This window comes from Coregonus clupeaformis, chromosome 1 (assembly GCF_020615455.1).
Source record: "Coregonus clupeaformis isolate EN_2021a chromosome 1, ASM2061545v1, whole genome shotgun sequence".
Lineage (NCBI taxonomy): Eukaryota > Metazoa > Chordata > Actinopteri > Salmoniformes > Salmonidae > Coregonus > Coregonus clupeaformis.
In genome coordinates this window covers 42643685-42661862 of record NC_059192.1, presented here as the reverse complement: position 1 = coordinate 42661862, position 18178 = coordinate 42643685, and the positions used below count along the sequence as shown (strand labels likewise).

Below are 18178 nucleotides of genomic sequence, written 5' to 3'. Positions count from 1 at the left end.
TTTCAGGTGCTTTCGGAAGATGGACAGGGACTCTGCTGTCCTAGCTTCAGGGGGAAGCTGGTTCCACCATTGGAGTGCCAGGACAGAAAACCAATCGGGGCGCAATAACATTTTAATTGATCGAATTGAGTACGTAAAGACTGAAACTTGACATGACACAGAAGTCAAGGCCAAGAAACACCTGGCAGATCAACTCAAACTGGACCCTAAACTCATTGAGATGGAGAGGGCACATAGGAATGGCACTTTCTTCTCCGATGGACGGCCCAGATCTATAGTGGTGAAATTACTCAGGGAGATTCTCAGGAGAGCCAAGAGCCTGAAGGGAACCAGCATCTTCATCAATGAAGACTTCTCCGAAAAGGTAAGCCTCAAAAGAAAGGAACTGCTGCCACGACTAATTGAAGAACGAAAGAAAGGCAACATGGCATACCTGAAGTATGATCAGCTGGTTGTTCACCCCCCGTCTCGTAGGCCTATGGCAAGTGACTCAGTTATAGTCCACTGATTTGACACACACACACACACACACACACACACACACACACATATTTACTCTACTTTGTCCATGTGTTTCACCTCATGACCAAAAACACACATTGCTCTAAATGTCATAACCCTCTGAAGTCTTCAGTGGTGTTATGTGGACGGTGTCAATGTGCATTCCATAAGAAGTGCACGCCTATTGATAAAACTAACAGAAAGGTATGGTTGTATTGGACATGTGAGGAATGCACTTGTATGTTTCCGTTCCACTCTCTGGATGATTGCGACTGTGTATCTCTCTTAGTTGGGCAGGATATCAACCCTGATAACATGGTCTTTAACCCATTAGATATTAATGAAGCGAACGATAAATATCATTGTTTTGATCCAGATTCAGATTTCCTGAAATTTACCTGAGATGAGTCTATCACCTGTTATTACTATAATGTTAAGCTATTTAACAACCTGTATAGCAGTGTTTCTAATTCCAAGACAAGCTTATTTTCTACCTTTCATTAGAAAGTTCACTGTGTTCCTAAAAATCATGACCACCTTGTTCATTATCTGTCTTCTCTCAGTCATGAATGTTCCATCGTTACTCTTTCAGAAACATGGTTGACCGAAGAGACAATCACGCTTTATGACATGTCTCCTTATAATGCTGTTCACCACTGTAGAACATCAAGAGTGGGAGGGGGAGTGTCCATTTTTGTTCATAAACGTTTTCAATTCTTTGTAAGAGAGGACCTCGCACTTACATCTGATAGTGGTGTGAGGAGCGATGGGGTGAGGTTGTGTTCCTCTAAGCGGGGAGGTAAGCTTGGCTTCTTCTTTATATGTGTTGAGTAAAGCTTAAACCATGCATTTAGATTGTAGGTAGTTATTGTAGGTAGTTATTGTAGGTAAGTATTGTAGTGTATTCGACGGAGCCCGGTGAAGCACGAGGCTAGCTAGCTAACCCACTACCTGGACCATTAAAGCTAGCTAGCTAGCGGGTAGCAACACCGCAGCCACTGCTATCTGGCCAACTATACCAGCTAGCAGTACTGTAGCAACTAAATACATTTCAACGGAACGATTTGATTAGTGTAAAGTTAGCTAGCTACATATTTGTCTTGGTATCAAAGACAAAGGTGTAGTATAGAGAAAATATCGAGGTTAGCTAGCCAGCTACATTTTCAAACAGTCAACACCACAGCCACTGCTAGCTAGCAACATTACCAGCTAGCAGTACTGTATCATTTTAGTCAATGAGAATTTTGCAACGTAAGCTTCACTTTCTGAACATTCGAGATGTGTAGTCCACTTGTGTAGCTAGCATGACTGACTTTGTGCTAGCTAGCCAACGTTTAATTACTTCTGCATTATGAAAGGAACTAGACACGGACATGAATGATCCATTGGTAGTTTGTTGTAAGTATTGGTGCTAAACTGTGTGTTATTGGATGCTAGCATGCTAGTTAGCTATGGCGTCATAGGATACGGTGCCCTGGGAGGTTTTCACAGAAGAATACTGTACCAAGTTAGCTAGCTGAATAAACTAAGTTAGTCTATTTCTGGAAACATTGAACTACTGTAGATTACAGCAATTATAATTTCTAAAGTGGAAGTTGGAAGAGTTGTATTTGAGTGTTTCAGTGAAAGGTTAGTGAGGGAGGCCTCGCTTCCCCAGATGTTTAGTTAATTTCATTCCGATCTCCTTTGCATTAGTGTAGCCTTTTCTGTAGCCTATCAACTATGTGTCTGTCTATCCCTGTTCTCTCCTCTCCGCACAAGCCATACAAACGCCTCACACCGTGTGGCTGCTGCCTCTCTAACCTGGTGGTCCCTGCACGCACGACCCACGTGGAGTTTCAGGTCTCCGGCAGCCTCTGGAACTGCCGTTCTGCGGCCAACAAGGCAGAGTTCATCTCAGCCTATGCTACCCTCCAGTCCCTCGACTTCTTGGTGCTGACGGAAACATGGATTACCACAGAAAACACTGCTACTCCTACTGCTCTCTCCTCGTCTGACCATGTGTTCTCGCATACCCCGAGAGCATCTGGTCAGCGGGGTGGTGGCACAGGAATCCTCATCTCTCCCAAGTGGACATTCTCTCTTTCTCCCCTGACCCATCTGTCTATCTCCTCATTTGAATTCCATGCTGTCACAGTCACTAGCCCATTCAAGCTTAACATCCTTATCATTTATCGCCCTCCAGGTTCCCTTGGAGAGTTCATCAATGAGCTTGACGCCTTGATAAGTTCCTTTCCTGAGGATGGCTCACCCCTCACAGTTCTGGGTGACTTTAACCTCCCCTACGTCTACCTTTGACTCATTTCTCTCTGCCTCCTTCTTTCCACTCCTCTCCTCTTTTGACCTCACCCCTCTCACCGTCTCCCCCCTACTCACAAGGCAGGCAATACGCTTGACCTCATCTTTACTAGATGCTGTTCTTCTACTAATCTCACTGCAACTCCCCTCCAAGTCTCCGACCACTACTTTGTATCCTTTTCTCTCTCGCTCTCCTCCAACACTACTCACTCTGCCCCTACTCAGATGGTAATGTGCCGTCGCGACCTTCGCTCTCTCTCTCCCGCTACTCTCTCCTCTTCCATCCTATCATCTCTTCCCTCTGCTCAATCCTTCTCCCTCCAATCTCCTGATTCTGCCTCCTCAACCCTCCTCTCCTCCCTTTCTGCATCCTTTGACTCTCTATGTCCCCTATCCTCCCGGCCGGCTCGGTCGTCCACTCCTGCTCCGTGGCTTGACGACTCATTGCGAGCTCACAGAACAGGGCTCCGGGCAGCCGAGCGGAAATGGAGGAAAACTAGACTCCCTGCCGACCTGTCATCTTTTCACTCCCTCCTCTCTACACTTTCTTCCTCTGTTTCTGCTGCTAAAGCCACTTTCTATCACTCTAAATTTCAAGCCTCTGCCTCTAACCCTAGGAAGCTCTTTGCCACCTTCTCCTCCCTGCTGAATCCTCCTCCCCCTCCCTCCTCCCTCTCTGTGGATGACTTCGTCAACCATATTGAAAAGAAGGTTGACGACATCCAATCCTCATTTATTAAGTCAAATGACACCGCTGGTCCTGCTCACACTGCCCTACCCTATGCTTTGACTTCTTTCTCCCCTCTCTCTCCAGATGAAATCTTGCGACTTGTGACGGCCGGCCGCCCAACAACCTGCCCGCTTGACCCTATCCCCTCCTCTCTTCTCCAGACCATTTCCGGAGACCTTCTCCCTTACCTCACCTCATCCTTGACCACTGGCTATGTCCCTTCCGTCTTCAAGAGAGCGAGAGTTGCACCCCTTCTCAAAAAACCTACACTCGATCCCTCCGATGTCAACAACTACGGACCAGTATCCCTTCTTTCTTTTCTCTCCAAAACTCTTGAGTGTGCCGTCTTTAGCCAACTCTCTTGCTATCTCTCTCAGAATGACCTTCTTGTTCCAAACCAGTCAGGTTTCAAGACTGGTCATTCAACTGACACTGCTCTTCTCTGTGTCACGGAGGCTCTCCGCACTGCTAAAGCTAACTCTCTCTCCTCTGCTCTCATCCTTCTAGACCTACAGTGGGAAAAAAAGAATTTAGTCAGCCACCAATTGTGCAAGTTCTCCCACTTAAAAAGATGAGAGAGGCCTGTAATTTTCATCATAGGTACACGTCAACTATGACAGACAAAATGAAAATCACATTGTAGGATTTTTAATGAATTTATTTGCAAATTATGGTGGAAAATAAGTATTTGGTCAATAACAAAAGTTTCTCAATACTTTGTTATATACCCTTTGTTGGCAATGACACAGGTCAAACGTTTTCTGTAAGTCTTCACAAGGTTTTCACACACTGTTGCTGGTATTTTGGCCCATTCCTCCATGCAGATCTCCTCTAGAGCAGTGATGTTTTGGGGCTGTCGCTGGGCAACACGGACTTTCAACTCCCTCCAAAGATTTTCTATGGGGGTTGAGATCTGGAGACTGGCTAGGCCACTCCAGGACCTTGAAATGCTTCTTACGAAGCCACTCCTTTGTTGCCCGGGCGGTGTGTTTGGGATCATTGTCATGCTGAAAGACCCAGCCACGTTTCATCTTCAATGCCCTTGCTGATGGAAGGAGGTTTTCACTCAAAATCTCACGATACATGGCCCCATTCATTCTTTCCTTTACACGGATTAGTCGTCCTGGTCCCTTTGCAGAAAAACAGCCCCAAAGCATGATGTTTCCACCCCCATGCTTCACAGTAGGTATGGTGTTCTTTGGATGCAACTCAGCATTCTTTGTCCTCCAAACACGACGAGTTGAGTTTTTACCAAAAAGTTCTATTTTGGTTTCATCTGACCATATGACATTCTCCCAATCCTCTTCTGGGTCATCCAAATGCACTCTAGCAAACTTCAGACGGGCCTGGACATGTACTGGCTTAAGCAGGGGGACACGTCTTGCACTGCAGGATTTGAGTCCCTGGCGGCGTAGTGTGTTACTGATGGTAGACTTTGGTCCCAGCTCTCTGCAGGTTATTCACTAGGTCCCCCCGTGTGGTTCTGGGATTTTTGCTCACCGCTCTTGTGATCATTTTGACCCCACGGGGTAAGATCTTGCGTGGCGCCCCAGATCGAGGGAGATTATCAGTGGTCTTGTATGTCTTCCATTTCCTAATAATTGCTCCCACAGTTGATTTCTTCAAACCAAGCTGCTTACCTATTGCAGATTCAGTCTTCCCAGCCTGGTGCAGGTCTACAATTTTGTTTCTGGTGTCCTTTGGACAGCTCTTTGGTCTTGGCCATAGTGGAGTTTGGAGTGTGACTGTTTGAGGTTGTGGACAGGTGTCTTTTATACTGATAACAAGTTCAAACAGGTGCCATTAATACAGGTAACGAGTGGAGGACAGAGGAGCCTCTTAAAGAAGAAGTTACAGGTCTGTGAGAGCCAGAAATCTTGCTTGTTTGTAGGTGACCAAATACTTATTTTCCACCATAATTTGCAAATAAATTCATTAAAAATCCTACAATGTGATTTTCTGGATTTTTTTCTTCTCAGTTTGTCTGTCATAGTTGACGTGTATCTATGATGAAAATTACAGGCCTCTCTCATCTTTTTAAGTGGGAGAACTTGCACAATTGGTGAGAACGTGATGGTGGCAGGTCGGTGACGTGAAGGTGGCAGGTTGGCGTGGCAGATGCCAGATGATCGGGGTTGATCAGAGCACAGGAGCCAAGACCAAGGAGCCTCTTCTGTCTCTCTCTGCCTATCGCAAGGGGAAGGTCAGTGTAAAACAACCGCTGCAGTGTGTATGTGTGGACAGAGAGAGAGATTGAGAGAGAGGGGGAAGTTTTTGTTTAATTTCAGTGTGTGACAATATGTTCCAGGGTGTGTAGCGTTTTTAGATAGTCCCTATCCCATGACACACCATCTGACTTACTACTGGGTGGACTGCATTTGCAACGGTCCGTGTCATTGACCTTAAATCAGAGGTAGCCAGAGTACATGGAAAACAAGAACATTTGTTTTTAGGTGACCTGTGGTGTGTACCTGGTCCACCAATCACTGGAATACTCTAATTCTACCCTATATGTTGGCCCTTTGCTAAGAAGCTATTTTTGTTTATTTTTGACCATTTTAATTGAAAACAATCACAGTAAGGTACTTAATTGTTACCCAGAAATGATTTGATATTGAGATAAAAACGTCTGAATTCGACCTTTAACCCGGGTGCCAACTTAAAAATCAATCACACTGTTCCCAACCATGTTGCCATCTCCTCTGTCCCCAGACTGGGGACTTGCCTTTCAATGAGCCTGTACTGAAATATACAATCAACACAATTTACTATAAAGAGTGTAATTTTATTATATTCATTGGAGGATATTGCTTTAGAAAATAATATAATGTTTTTCTTGATTTGATTAGAAAAACATGTTTTATTATGATTTGCAGAATAGTTGTGAATAGACACACTTGCATATTCAGATGTTTGATTATAATCAACATTTCTCAACAACGCTGAATGATTGGTTGGCACTGCTCATTGTTGGCAGGGTGTTTGCTTGTTTTCTAGAACCACAAGCCCATCAATCGTGTACTCGAGGGACCTCCAGTTAAGGACATTTCCAGGGATGAAATTTAAGTCGCTTGTGAAGTGCTGGATTTCACAAGGTGACAGAACATAATTCCACATGTGCACATCACTGAGGTGACCAATAAATGCTTGTCCTTTATCAAAATTTCCACCATAAGCATCCTGCTCCTGACCTAGGATTATGATGGGTTTTCCATTCAGCACATTCCCAGCAGAGTATCCCATCTTCCTTGCACTTGGCTTCCCATTTAACCAAACCTGACTAAGTCCGGTGACTGAGTCCCAGCTCCCACACAAAGACATCCACATGTTCTGCTCCCCTGGTAGCCCTGTGAATATACTTGCCACATTTCTAACATTTAGCTCCATGTCACCATTGGACTCTTTGAACAACAGAAAGTCATTGGGGCTTGTCGGAGTTGCCATGGAAAAGATGGAAAACGCCCTCTTGACATCTGTGAAATACCTTTAGGAAATTCATAATACACACATTAGCTAGGCCTTGGAATTACATTTTAGGGCTGAAAGTAACCAAATGCAAAAAAAACAAACTATTATTACTCCCTTATTTACTAAGAATTACCACTGGAAAATAATTATTTTAAAGGTGTTTGACTGCTGCTCACACCATATTATTGTTGGCAATATGCATTGCACAGCTTTCTAATGCTAGATACAGACACATATGGAAGTATTGAATACTACATTGATTACCTGAGACATACTGTCACAGAAGAATAGTTTTCTCCCGTTGGCATTAGCCTCACATGATCAGAGTCGGACTCCTTTGGAAATGTGAACATTTTACCTGCGAGGTCTAATGAGACAGAGAGAGGACATGGTAAATACCAGTAGCCTCTGTATGATGAACAAATTATTTACAGTACAATACATGCTCTGATGTAAATTTATCTTGTAGGCCATTTAGATCTGAATAATTATCATATTCACCATGTGGAGACACTATTGTCAAGCACCAATACTTTTTGAGAGAATACTGTATACATTTTAATTAATGAATTTAATCATGAATTATTGCATGAATTACTGTTTATTATTTTCTAACCTAAAAATAGACTGATTGCTGTTTTCTCAAGATATTTAGGCTACCTTGGCACCTACTTTCTGTCTTGGAAAAAGGATACATTAATAAATAAAATACATTGTTAATATATCTATTGTAGCATGACAAACTTTAGGCTCTGGATTTAGGAATAAAATGGTCAGATATCTCACCTTGAGGCACAGCCCAGCACATTGTAAACAGGACATGCACAAGAAAGAGTCTCTCCATCTATGGAAAGAAAATGTCATCCAATTGAAATACAGTTTTCTTTTTTTAAATAGAAAATTGCATTACATTTACACAAATACATTGAGTATACCAAACATTAGGAACACCCCCCTCCCTCCCTTGTTCTCAGACGTGCCTCAATTCGTTGGGACATGGACTCTACAAGGTGTCAAAAGCATTCCACAGGGATGCTGGCCCATGTTGACTCCAATGCTTTCCACAGTTGTGTGAAGTTGGCTGGATGTCTTTTGGGTGGTGGACCATTCTTGATACACACAGGAAACTGTTGAGCGTGAAAAACCCAGCAGCATTGCAGTTTTGGACATAAACTGGTGCACCTGGCACCTACTACCATACCCCGTTCAATGGCACACATACACAATCCATGTCTCAATTGTCTCAAGGCTGAAAAATAATTATTTACCTGTCCCCCCCACCTTCATCTACACGGATTGAAATGGATTTAACAAGTGACATCAATAAGGGATCATAGATTTCACCTGGATTCACATGGTCAGTCTTTGTCATGGAAAGAGCAGGTGTTCTTTTATTTTATTTTATTTATTTCACCTTTATTTAACCAGGTAAACCAGTTGAGAACAGGTTCTCATTTACAACTGCGACCTGGCCAAGATAAAGCAAAGCAGTGCAATAAAAACAACACAGAGTTACATATGGTCAAAAATAAAACAGAAAATATATATACAGTGTGTGCAAATGTAGCAAGTTATGGAGGTAAGGCAATAAATAGGCTATAGTGCAGAATAATTACAATAGTATTAACACTGGAATGCTAGATGTGCAAGAGATTATGTGCAAATAGAGATACTGGGGTGCAAAAGAGCAAAATAAATAACAATATAGGGATGAGGTAGTTGGGTGGGCTGATTTCAGATGGGCTGTGTACAGGTGCAGTGATCGGTAAGGTGCTCTGACAACTGATGCTTAAAGTTATTGAGGGAGATAAGAGTCTCCAGCTTCAGAGATTTTTGCAATTCTTAATGTTATGTTTTGTATAGTCAGTGTATGCACACATATACATTGCACATTATAGTGGTTATATTAATAATAATATGTTAATGTTATAATAATGTTATCATCTAAATGTTATGATAATGTTGCCTACCTTGCCGGTTTTGTAAAATAACTGATTTAGCTTAGGGGATCCCTTCTCTTTTTGTTTAAATACTCATCATCAGTCATTGTGAAACAGGTTAGTTATGCAAGCGAGTCGCCTATAATGTAAAACGCCCCTAGCTGCCAGGAATTACATTTTGCAAGTTATGCACTCCCACACAGAAAAAGGGTGATTTGAGTCAAAATGATGGTCAATATATTGTTTTCTGACCTGATGACCATTAGTCATGCGACAGTAGGGGTTGTGAAAGTGTTAACACAGCATTCTAATGTATCTGCAATTGTATGGTGGTATTTTTATGACTTTCTGTTCCTCTTTTCAATCAAATTCAACGAGTCAATTTCCCTTGACTTTAGGGTCAAAAACCTGATGAATCAAGTTTTTGACCAAAGAATAAAGTAGAGAAGAGTAAAGTATTTATATTGTAGTGGATTCTATTATATTCTATATAAACACATACAAAACAACACATTAGCTAGGTTTCCATCCAATTGATGACAGATTTTCATGCGAATATTCTAAAATCTATAAAAACAATATGCGCATTTTCAAATTGACTTGTTGCCGATAAAATGCTGTGCGCCCTTACAAAAATGAACCATGGTAGTACAATGGAAAAAAAAGAACATGGTTTTGTACTAGCAGTATGTAGTGAAACATGAAAGCATGGTAGTTGTTTACAATGTATTATGATGGTCTGTGTCCCACCGTCTTTCGGGTAAAAACGTAGTAATTTATGGTACTTACATAATGCAACATTGACTACTCGCTCTGCAATGGCAAAGCGTAGGCTTAGTACCCTCTTAAAACCCCTTTAGCTCAGTGAAAAAACACAACACACATGGCCTTGTGGTTTAGTGTACCCTCTTAAACCTTGGGACCTGGATAGGGTATGGTGAGAAGAATGAAGTGGGTCTGAAACATTAAAGATTTAAAATAGTTAGTTTATCTGGTGCTTCTCTCTTCAATACGTGTTCAGTTGGCCCTCTCTCATTCAACTGACTTGGCTACTCTTATACAATTCTAAATAGCCAACATACTAAAATAACTATTTGTAAAAAGGTATTAATTGTCATCTTATTGCATAGATACATTTTCATCATGTACATCTCAACATATCCCTAAAAACAGCAAGTTACAATGTTTCTCTTTGGGTGTGTTCCTAAATTCAATCTGGAGTGCCAGAGTGCACTCAGAGTGCGCTTTGGGCGTTAGTAAATTCAGAGCTTTGTCAGATTGTCCATTCGTAAAGAGCGTTCAGAGCGCACACTGGATGCTCTGGCCGAGGAGTAGGGTTGATCCGAGCGTTCTGACCTCACAACAGCAATGAAGCACCCAAGCTAAATGGGTAACGTTGGCTAGCTTCCTAGCTACATCCAGACACAAATGAGAGAAAATCTCACTCTGACCATTTTACTCACCCTAGCAGAGCTGGTTAGGGTGTTTTCATGTTATCCAGAGCGTTGGTGACTGTAACTGTGCTGCTGGCAACAATTGAATTACGCTTTTTTGCCTACGTTTACTGACACCGGCCATATTCAACGGGTGTTGAGCGTTAGTAAATTCAGGTCTCTCCAGAGATGTTTGATTGGATTCAATTCCGGGCTCTGGCTGGGCCACTCAAGGACATTCAGAGACTTGTCCCGAAGCCACTCCTGCATTGTCTTGGCTGTGTCCTTAGGGTCATTGTCCTGTTGGAAGGTAGAACCTTCGCCCCAGTCTGAGATCCTGAGCACTCTGGAGCAGGTTTTCATCAAGGATCTCTTTTTACTTTGCTCCGTTCATCTTTCACTCGATCCTGACTAGTCTCCCAGTCCCTGCCGCTGAAAAACATCCCCACAGCATGATGTTGCCACCAACATACTTCACCGTAGGGATGGTGCCAGGCTTCCTTCAGACGTGACGCTTGGCATTCAGGCCAAAGAGTTCAATCTTGGTTTCATCAGACCAGAGAATCTTGTTTCTCATGGTCTGAGAGTCCTTTAGGTGCCTTTTGGCAAACTCCAAGCGGGCTGTCATGTGCCTTTTACTGAGGAGTGGCTTCCATCTGGCAACTCTACCATAAAGGCCTGATTGGTGGAGTGCTGTAGAGATGGTTGTCCTTCTGGAAGGTTCTCCCATCTCCACAGAGGAACTCTGGAGCTCTGTCAGAGTGACCATCAGGTTATTGGTCACCTCCCTGACCAAGGCCCTTCTCCCCCGATTGCTCAGTTTGGCTGGGTGGCCAGCTCTGTGAAGCATCTTGGTGGTTCCAATCTTCTTCCATTTAAGAATGATGGAGGCCACTGTGTTCTTGGGGACCTTCAATGCTGCCTACATTTTTTGGTACCCTTCCCCAGATCTGTGCCTCGACACAATCCTGTCTCGGAGCTCTACGGGCAATTCCTTCGACCTCATGGCTTGGGTTTTGCTCTGACATGCACTGTCAACTGTGGGACCTTATATAGACAGGTGTGTGCCTTTCCAAATCATGTCCAATCAATTGAATTTACCACAGGTGGACTCCAATCAAGTTGTAGATACATCTCAAGAATGTTTTCACTTTGTCATTATGGGGTATTGTGTGTAGATTGATTAGGAAAATGTTTTATTTAATCAATTTTAGAATAAGGCTGTAAGGTAACAAAATGTGGAAAAAGGGAAGGGGTCTGAATACTTTCTGAATGCACTGTAAGTGAAGTACCATAGTAGTACCATGGTATTAATGAAAGTACCATAGTAGTACCGTGGTACATTTTTGTATGGACGTGATGACGTAGTGCACATAAAAATACATTTTGCGGTTAGATTCCCATGTACCTGAATAAAAAAGACAAGTTCAATTGATTTGCATCACATTTTAAACTCTAGCCAACAGCGAGCATATAGGCTACATCTGCGCGCTGTTGACTAGAGCACACATATAGCCTACAAAATGAGATTATTATGGACAAAAGAGAAATATTATTTTTATTTGTCAAACAGCAGCCAAGCATCAATGATCATGTCACCAGAAAAATGCAGCGTTCAAAACAACTGGGAAATCTCAGACTTCCGACTTCAGTGTGTTCAAGACAACTGGGAAGTTGCAAAAAAACGAGTTCTGACTGGGAAAAATATTTTTTACGGTCACCCAACTCGGAATTCCAAGTCGGAAACTCTGGCATCTTTCTAGGGCTCTGACTTTCCGACCTGAAGATCACTGACATCGTGATTTGACCTTGTTTTTTTTCCAGAGTTCCCAGTTGTTTTGAACACAGCATTAGATCCTTGATATTTATTGGAAAGGAGCATCACCTTGCACTTCCTAACTTATTTCATCTGTAGCCTAATAAACTGCATGCTTTCCCGACGAATCATCGCATGACTTCAAGTTTACTTAGATATCATGGTTATTATATCAATATTTGCGGATAAAAGCATTTTTTATCCGACGTATTTTACTAGCATAAAAAGGTTGGATGGAAACCTGGTTATGGTAGTAGTAAATCATAGACATAGACCTAAACCCAACATTATACACTGAGTGTAGAAAACATTAGCAACACCTTCCCAGTTAAGCAAAACAATATATATATATATTATTTAGCTTTTTTTGCCTGTTTTGCATGTTATTTTGGCATTAATACGTGTCACACATCAGTTTGAAAACATTGTAAAAAATATATAAAAATCATTGAGTTAATAAAGCCGCATACAAACATGGTCTCTTTTTTGCTTTCTTGAGTAAGGCAGCTCCAAAATGCAGGTGTTTCAGCCTAGCTCAGTGCTTTCTGTGGTGGTGGGGCAGCCAGCGGAAAATACGGAGCGTAGGGGTTGGTAATGTTCTCTAGTTGCGCCGTGATTGGCTCAGTGTTCTGTCACTCATGGGGATACTACGTCATCGCAAAATCTACGGGTAGAGCTCGAAAATTCAAGCCCCTTGGGTGCTGCTATAGAGTTACATTAGAAGTGCCCATCCAAGAAGGCTCAAGGTCATTGGCCACAGATACAATTATGTCAAATCACATGATATCTACACTAGCTTTGATTGGACAGAACATGTCAACATCATACTTTCAAAATCTTAGCTAGCAAGCTAGCAGTCATCATCATGAATTCAATCCTTTACATATGAAGATAAATTATAGATAAAACGTATCAGTGCTCATCTGCCATTGGACATAAACATTACACAACAAGTTGGAAATCGCAAATTCAACGATGAGTAGTTTTGAAGGAATGAGTGGCTAACTGCAAGTTTTGCAAAGCAATCACTAGCCTGCTATTCAGTGGAGAGGGTGTGTGGTCCAAGTCTGGGTTTAAGGGTCTCTTTTCCAAGCTTAAAAGGATAAACATTCACTCGCAAAACACACCATGGGCCAGAAAAGGTTGAATACATTGGCCATGCTGTCAATCCAGCATGACTTCTGCCGCATTCAAAACAACTGGAAACTCGGAACTGGGAAATCTCAGACTTCAGTGAGTTCAAAACAACTGGGAAATAAGTTTTGAATGGTCATCCAACTCGGAATTCCAGGTCGGGAACTCTGGCTTCTTTCTAGAGCTCTGACCAGAAGATCACTGACGTCATGATTCGACCTTGTTTTTCAGAGTTCACAGTTGTCTTGAAAACACTATAAATCCAGAGAATTCCAGACATTGATGACAGTTTGATAACAAAATTTGCCCACAAGAAGGATTGCCGTGCCACCTTCCTGTTCAAGTGAACACAGCACATCAAGGTTTGTCCAAAAATGTATTGTATGCTGCTGCATAAATGATGTAATATGCCAGGGAGATATGTATGCTGTAGCTAAGAATGTAATACTAAGTGTATGTTGTGTAGTAAGCTGTTAGTTGCCCATGTGCCTCTCACCGTAATAATTTGGTCCCTTTCCCCCTCATAACTTAGCCTACTGTTCTGACTTGGTGGTGCACATGTAGCCTATAGGCTGTTTTAGAGAAATTGAATCATTGAATATTGTAGGAGTTTTTATTGTCTGCTTATATGCCCCCTTTATTTATCCTACTGTTCTGACTTGGTGTATAGGAAGAATACTTTAAGAACGGCCCATGTTCTGAATTCTGTCGCTGTGCATTTCAAAAGTTCTGAACAAATAGTTATATTGAATACGTCCATCCTAGCTCGCTCATTAATGTCTTAATCAAAATAACGGATTGCCTCTGATCCGCTTGTCGTTCCCTTATGCCATAGTTTGTACATCTCAATTGTCAGTAGAAACCACATTTGTTTAAGCAAGTCAGCCATATCAGCTATGTTTTTTAAAAAGGCAGTAAATGAGGCTGAATGAACTGTTTCGCTGCCAGACAAGGCTCCGCTGATAGCCGGGTGTAGCGGTGGTAAGGATTCACTCCATGGTGCTGAAAAGAAAGCTATGCTGTTGCGACAGCTTTATGTAATAGCTAGCTAGTGATGTTATTGTCATATTAGTGGCATAACTGTTAACTGTCATGGTAGGATAATATGAACAGAACAGTTTTACAATATTTTGCCATGCCAAGGTACATTTTTGCTTTTAGTTTTTTTGGTACACAAGGTATGTCATGTAACAGTTGGGTTTCTGTACAGCTTATGTTAAATGTTCATTCCAAAACGCTAAATATCTTTCCCTTTCAGGACGATCCGATACGTATGTAGATACAAGATTGATACATGTTTATATCGGGGGAAAAACTATTGAATTTGGTTATAATTACATTTACATTTTAGTCATTTAGCAGACGCTCTTATCCAGAGCGACTTACAGTTAGTGAGGGCATACATTTTCATACTGCCCCCCCGTGGGAATCGAACCCAGAACCCTGGCATTGCAAGCGCCATGCTCTACCAACTGAGCTAAAGGAGGCTCTAAACTTTGCCATTATACATGTTTGAATATTGGCAGTTTAATTGGCTTTTATAAACATCCTTAGACTGCGCTGGACCTGTCAGTGAGGCTCAGAGGTTTGTATGTCCATGCAGAAGATAGTAATTATTTAATGCAGTATAGTACATTCTGATTAAGGGCCTATTTATGGCTGTTTTAAATTTAACTGTCTACCTCGAACATATAAGTTATTTTGTGTCACTCACTGTCAATACACTGTGTTGTTACCAGATGGAAAAGACTGCTCCCTGACGTTTGTGGCCCATGCACTGGGGAAGGCTTGTGTTCAGGGACACAGTGGTAAGCAAGGCTGGGTGTGCTTGAAGCTGCTGGAGAACGCCCCTGAGTGCTGACTGGAGAATGTGCTCACTGGGCTGGTGCAGGCTGTCAACAGGTAAGGGAAGAGGAGATAGCTAGAGGTTATAAAAACGTGTCAAACTGTCTGCGTCTTTGTCCCATCTCTTTCTCTCATAATGTAAGTGTTATTTTTCCTCTAGGCCTGACAGAGGTCCAGGATCATGGGGAACCTGCTGTTAAAGAACAAAAAGGCCCTGTTTGTCGTCACCCATAAACTGCTGCTAATCCAATACAAGTATGAGGTGAGACGGTGAACTGATGTTGAACTGGGCAGTCAGTCATTCACTCTGTACTATGCGTCTATTCAATCTATCATTGTTCGAATTGAAAAAGCCTCTGTTATAGCTAAAGTCTTCAACTTCATTCCCAGACTCGTGTTTTGAGGATTCTTCTGGGCTACCTGGCTCAGGACAGGGAGAGGCCACTACTTATACAGGTGAGTATATAACGAAGTCTTTAGTGTTGTGATGATATACAGTGGCTTGCGAAAGTATTCACCCCCCTTGGCATTTTTCCTATTTTGTTGCCTTACAACCTTGAATTAAAATGGATTTTTTGGGGGTTTAATCATTTGATTTACACAACATGTCTACCACTTTGAAGATGCAAAATATTTTTTCTAGTGAAACAAACAAGAAATTGAAGAAAAACTGAAAACGTGAGCGTGAATGACTATTCACCCCCCCCAAAGTCAATACTTTGTAGAACCACCTTTTGCAGCAATTACAGCTGCAAGTCTCTTGGGGTAGGTCTCTATAAGCTTGGCACATCTAGCCACAGGGATTTTTGCCCATTCTTCAAGGCAAAACTGCTCCAACTCCTTCAAGTTGCATGGGTTCCGCTGGTGTACAGCAATCTTTAAGTCATACCACAGATTCTCAATTGGATTGAGGTCTGGGCTTTGACTAGGCCATTCCAAGACATTTAAATGTTTCCCCTTAAATCACTCGAGTGTTGCTTTAGCAGTGTGCTTAGGGTCATTGTCCTGCTGGAAGGTGAACCTCCGTACCAGTCTCAAATCTCTAGAAGACTGAAACAGGTATCCCTCAAGAATTTCCCTGTATTTAGCGCCATCCATCATTCCTTCAATTCTGACCAGTTTCCCAGTCCCTGCCAATGAAAAACATCCCCACAGCATGATGCTGTCACCACCACGTTCTCGGGGTGATGAGAGGTGTTTGTTTTGCACCAGATATAGCGTTTTCCTTGTTGGCCAAAAAGCTCAATTTGCAATGGCTTTTTTCTGGCCATTCTTCCGTAAAGCCCAGCTCTGTGGTGTGTATGGCTTAAAGTGGTCCTATGGGCAGATACTCCAATCTCCGCTGTAGAGCTTTGCAGCTCCTTCAGGGTTATCTTTGGTCTCTTTGTTGCCTCTGATTAATGCCCTCCTTGCCTGGTCTGTGAGTTTTGGTGGGCGGCCCTCTTTTGGCAGGTTTGTTTTAGTGCCATATTCTTTCAATTTTTTTTATAATGGATTTAATGGTGCTCCAAGGGATATTTTTTTATGACCCAACCCTGATCTGTACTTCTCCACAACTTTGTCCCTGACCTGTTTGGAGAGCTTCTTGGTCTTCATGGTGCCGCTTGCTTGGTGGTGCCCCTTGCTTAGTGGTGTTGCAGACTCTGGGGCCTTTCAGAACAGGTGTATATATACTGAGATCATTTGACAGATCATGTGACACTTAGATTGCGCACCATTTAAATTACAGGTTGTAATGCAACAAAATAGGAAAAACGCCAAGGGGAATTAATACTTTTGCAAGGCACTGTATGTGTATTTATGACATTGTTGTTGATTGTGTGTGATTGACTGTGCCTACAAAAAGACGCCATTTCTATTTCTCTCTATAGTAGTGATGTATTAACTAGGCTCTATGTCCCTGTCCCGTGTGTTTATGAGCCAGTGATGATTCGCTCACCCCCTACTGACCAGGAGATGAGCCAAGCCGCCCCGCCTCGCTACCTCCGAGACCTCTTGAGGGTAAGATACAGTATATAGGTCTCTTCATGGGTGGGAGATCTCTTTATTTTACTGACTTGTTGAATGATTGATTGATTCATCCTTCCATCTCTCCCCAGCCTTCCTCTCCTCTGAAGACCCAGTGAGGGTGGCGCTCAATCAGAGAGCTGTTGAGGGACTGGTTAGGAAGAACACTACTACAGCCAGTGTTGTAGAAATATTTGACTAATAGATAATCAACTCAAAAATATCTCTCAAGACACCGGAGCTTGTGAATTCAAGAATTAGACTTTATTGCATAACAAAGCCTGAGCTTGCTCCATGGAACAACTGTCTCTCTCTGGCTTAGAGATCTCTTATATACACACACAAATGAAAAAACATGCATACATTCCTAACTTATTTTAGTTCTGCCCCACCCTTCTTTCTCAACGTCCAGCTGTTACACAATGTCCACTCCAAAATGTCATGAATGCTTTTTTTTCTATATGAAGCCTCTCATTCTATCATTCTATTGGCTGCGTGGCTTAGGCCCATTCTTAAAAACTAATGTATAGCCTATAGGGTGAATGCACCAATTTGTGAGTCGCTCTGTTTAAGAGCGTCTGCTAAATGACGTAAATGTGCCCTTGAGCAAGGCACTTAACCCTAATTGCTCCTGTAAATCGCTCTGGATAAGAGCGTCTGCTAAATGACTAAAATGTAAATGTAATGTAATGCACACTGTTTGAGAGCCTCTGTGAAAGAACACGTGCATTCATTTAAAAAACAGCATATACTACATGTCTATACTCCTTATTTAAGCATGTATCTGAATTATAAAATATCAAACATGTTTATTATATTTTACCTTTGGCATCTCCCTACATGTGCCATAATGATACATAAAATAATCCTATACCAGTGAGGTGAGAGGTCACATGGTTTAGATGTTAGATATTTGTCACCATTGCGGTTCATCTCATAAGCAAAAGGGAATATGTTCCATCATCTATGTTAATTTACATTAGTTCAAATTGTCCACCGATATTCA

At 42.1% G+C, this 18178-nt stretch overlaps 1 protein-coding gene and 1 long non-coding RNA gene across 4 annotated transcripts; one reads left to right on the top strand and one right to left on the bottom strand.

The window, feature by feature from the left end:
* The first annotated feature begins 31 nt into the window (after positions 1 to 31).
* LOC121569016 lies at positions 32 to 17354 on the top strand. 2 transcript variants are annotated; one of them, XR_006001323.2, is made up of 6 exons: positions 32 to 364; positions 15060 to 15222; positions 15326 to 15427; positions 15556 to 15621; positions 17090 to 17166; positions 17265 to 17354. It is a non-coding gene; the product is annotated as an uncharacterized LOC121569016 (long non-coding RNA). The 2 variants fall into 2 exon arrangements; XR_006001322.2 differs by lacking the exon at positions 32 to 364 and adding an exon at positions 5561 to 5732.
* Positions 6446 to 9781, bottom strand: LOC121569001 (serum amyloid P-component-like). Of its 2 annotated transcripts, none has more exons than XM_041879579.1 (4): positions 9727 to 9781; positions 7784 to 7841; positions 7262 to 7364; positions 6446 to 7013 (listed from the first exon to the last, which is right to left on the bottom strand). In XM_041879579.1, the coding sequence occupies exons 1-4, from the start codon at positions 9736 to 9738 to the stop codon at positions 6494 to 6496; spliced, it is 693 nt and encodes a 230-aa protein (XP_041735513.1). In that variant the 5' UTR covers positions 9739 to 9781; the 3' UTR covers positions 6446 to 6493. The 2 variants fall into 2 exon arrangements, with proteins under 2 accessions (XP_041735513.1, XP_041735522.1); XM_041879588.1 differs by lacking the exon at positions 9727 to 9781 and adding an exon at positions 8968 to 9114.
* Positions 17355 to 18178: the final 824 nt, after the last annotated feature.

Bases quoted from the DNA above. Each gene is read 5' to 3' on its own strand.
- LOC121569001 (XM_041879579.1), bottom strand. The intron at 7,365-7,783 runs GTGAGATATCTG...CTGTCTCATTAG, and splicing joins GTGCTGGGCTGTGCCTCAAG to ACCTCGCAGGTAAAATGTTC. The intron at 7,014-7,261 runs GTAATCAATGTA...AATTTCCTAAAG, and splicing joins TCTGTGACAGTATGTCTCAG to GTATTTCACAGATGTCAAGA.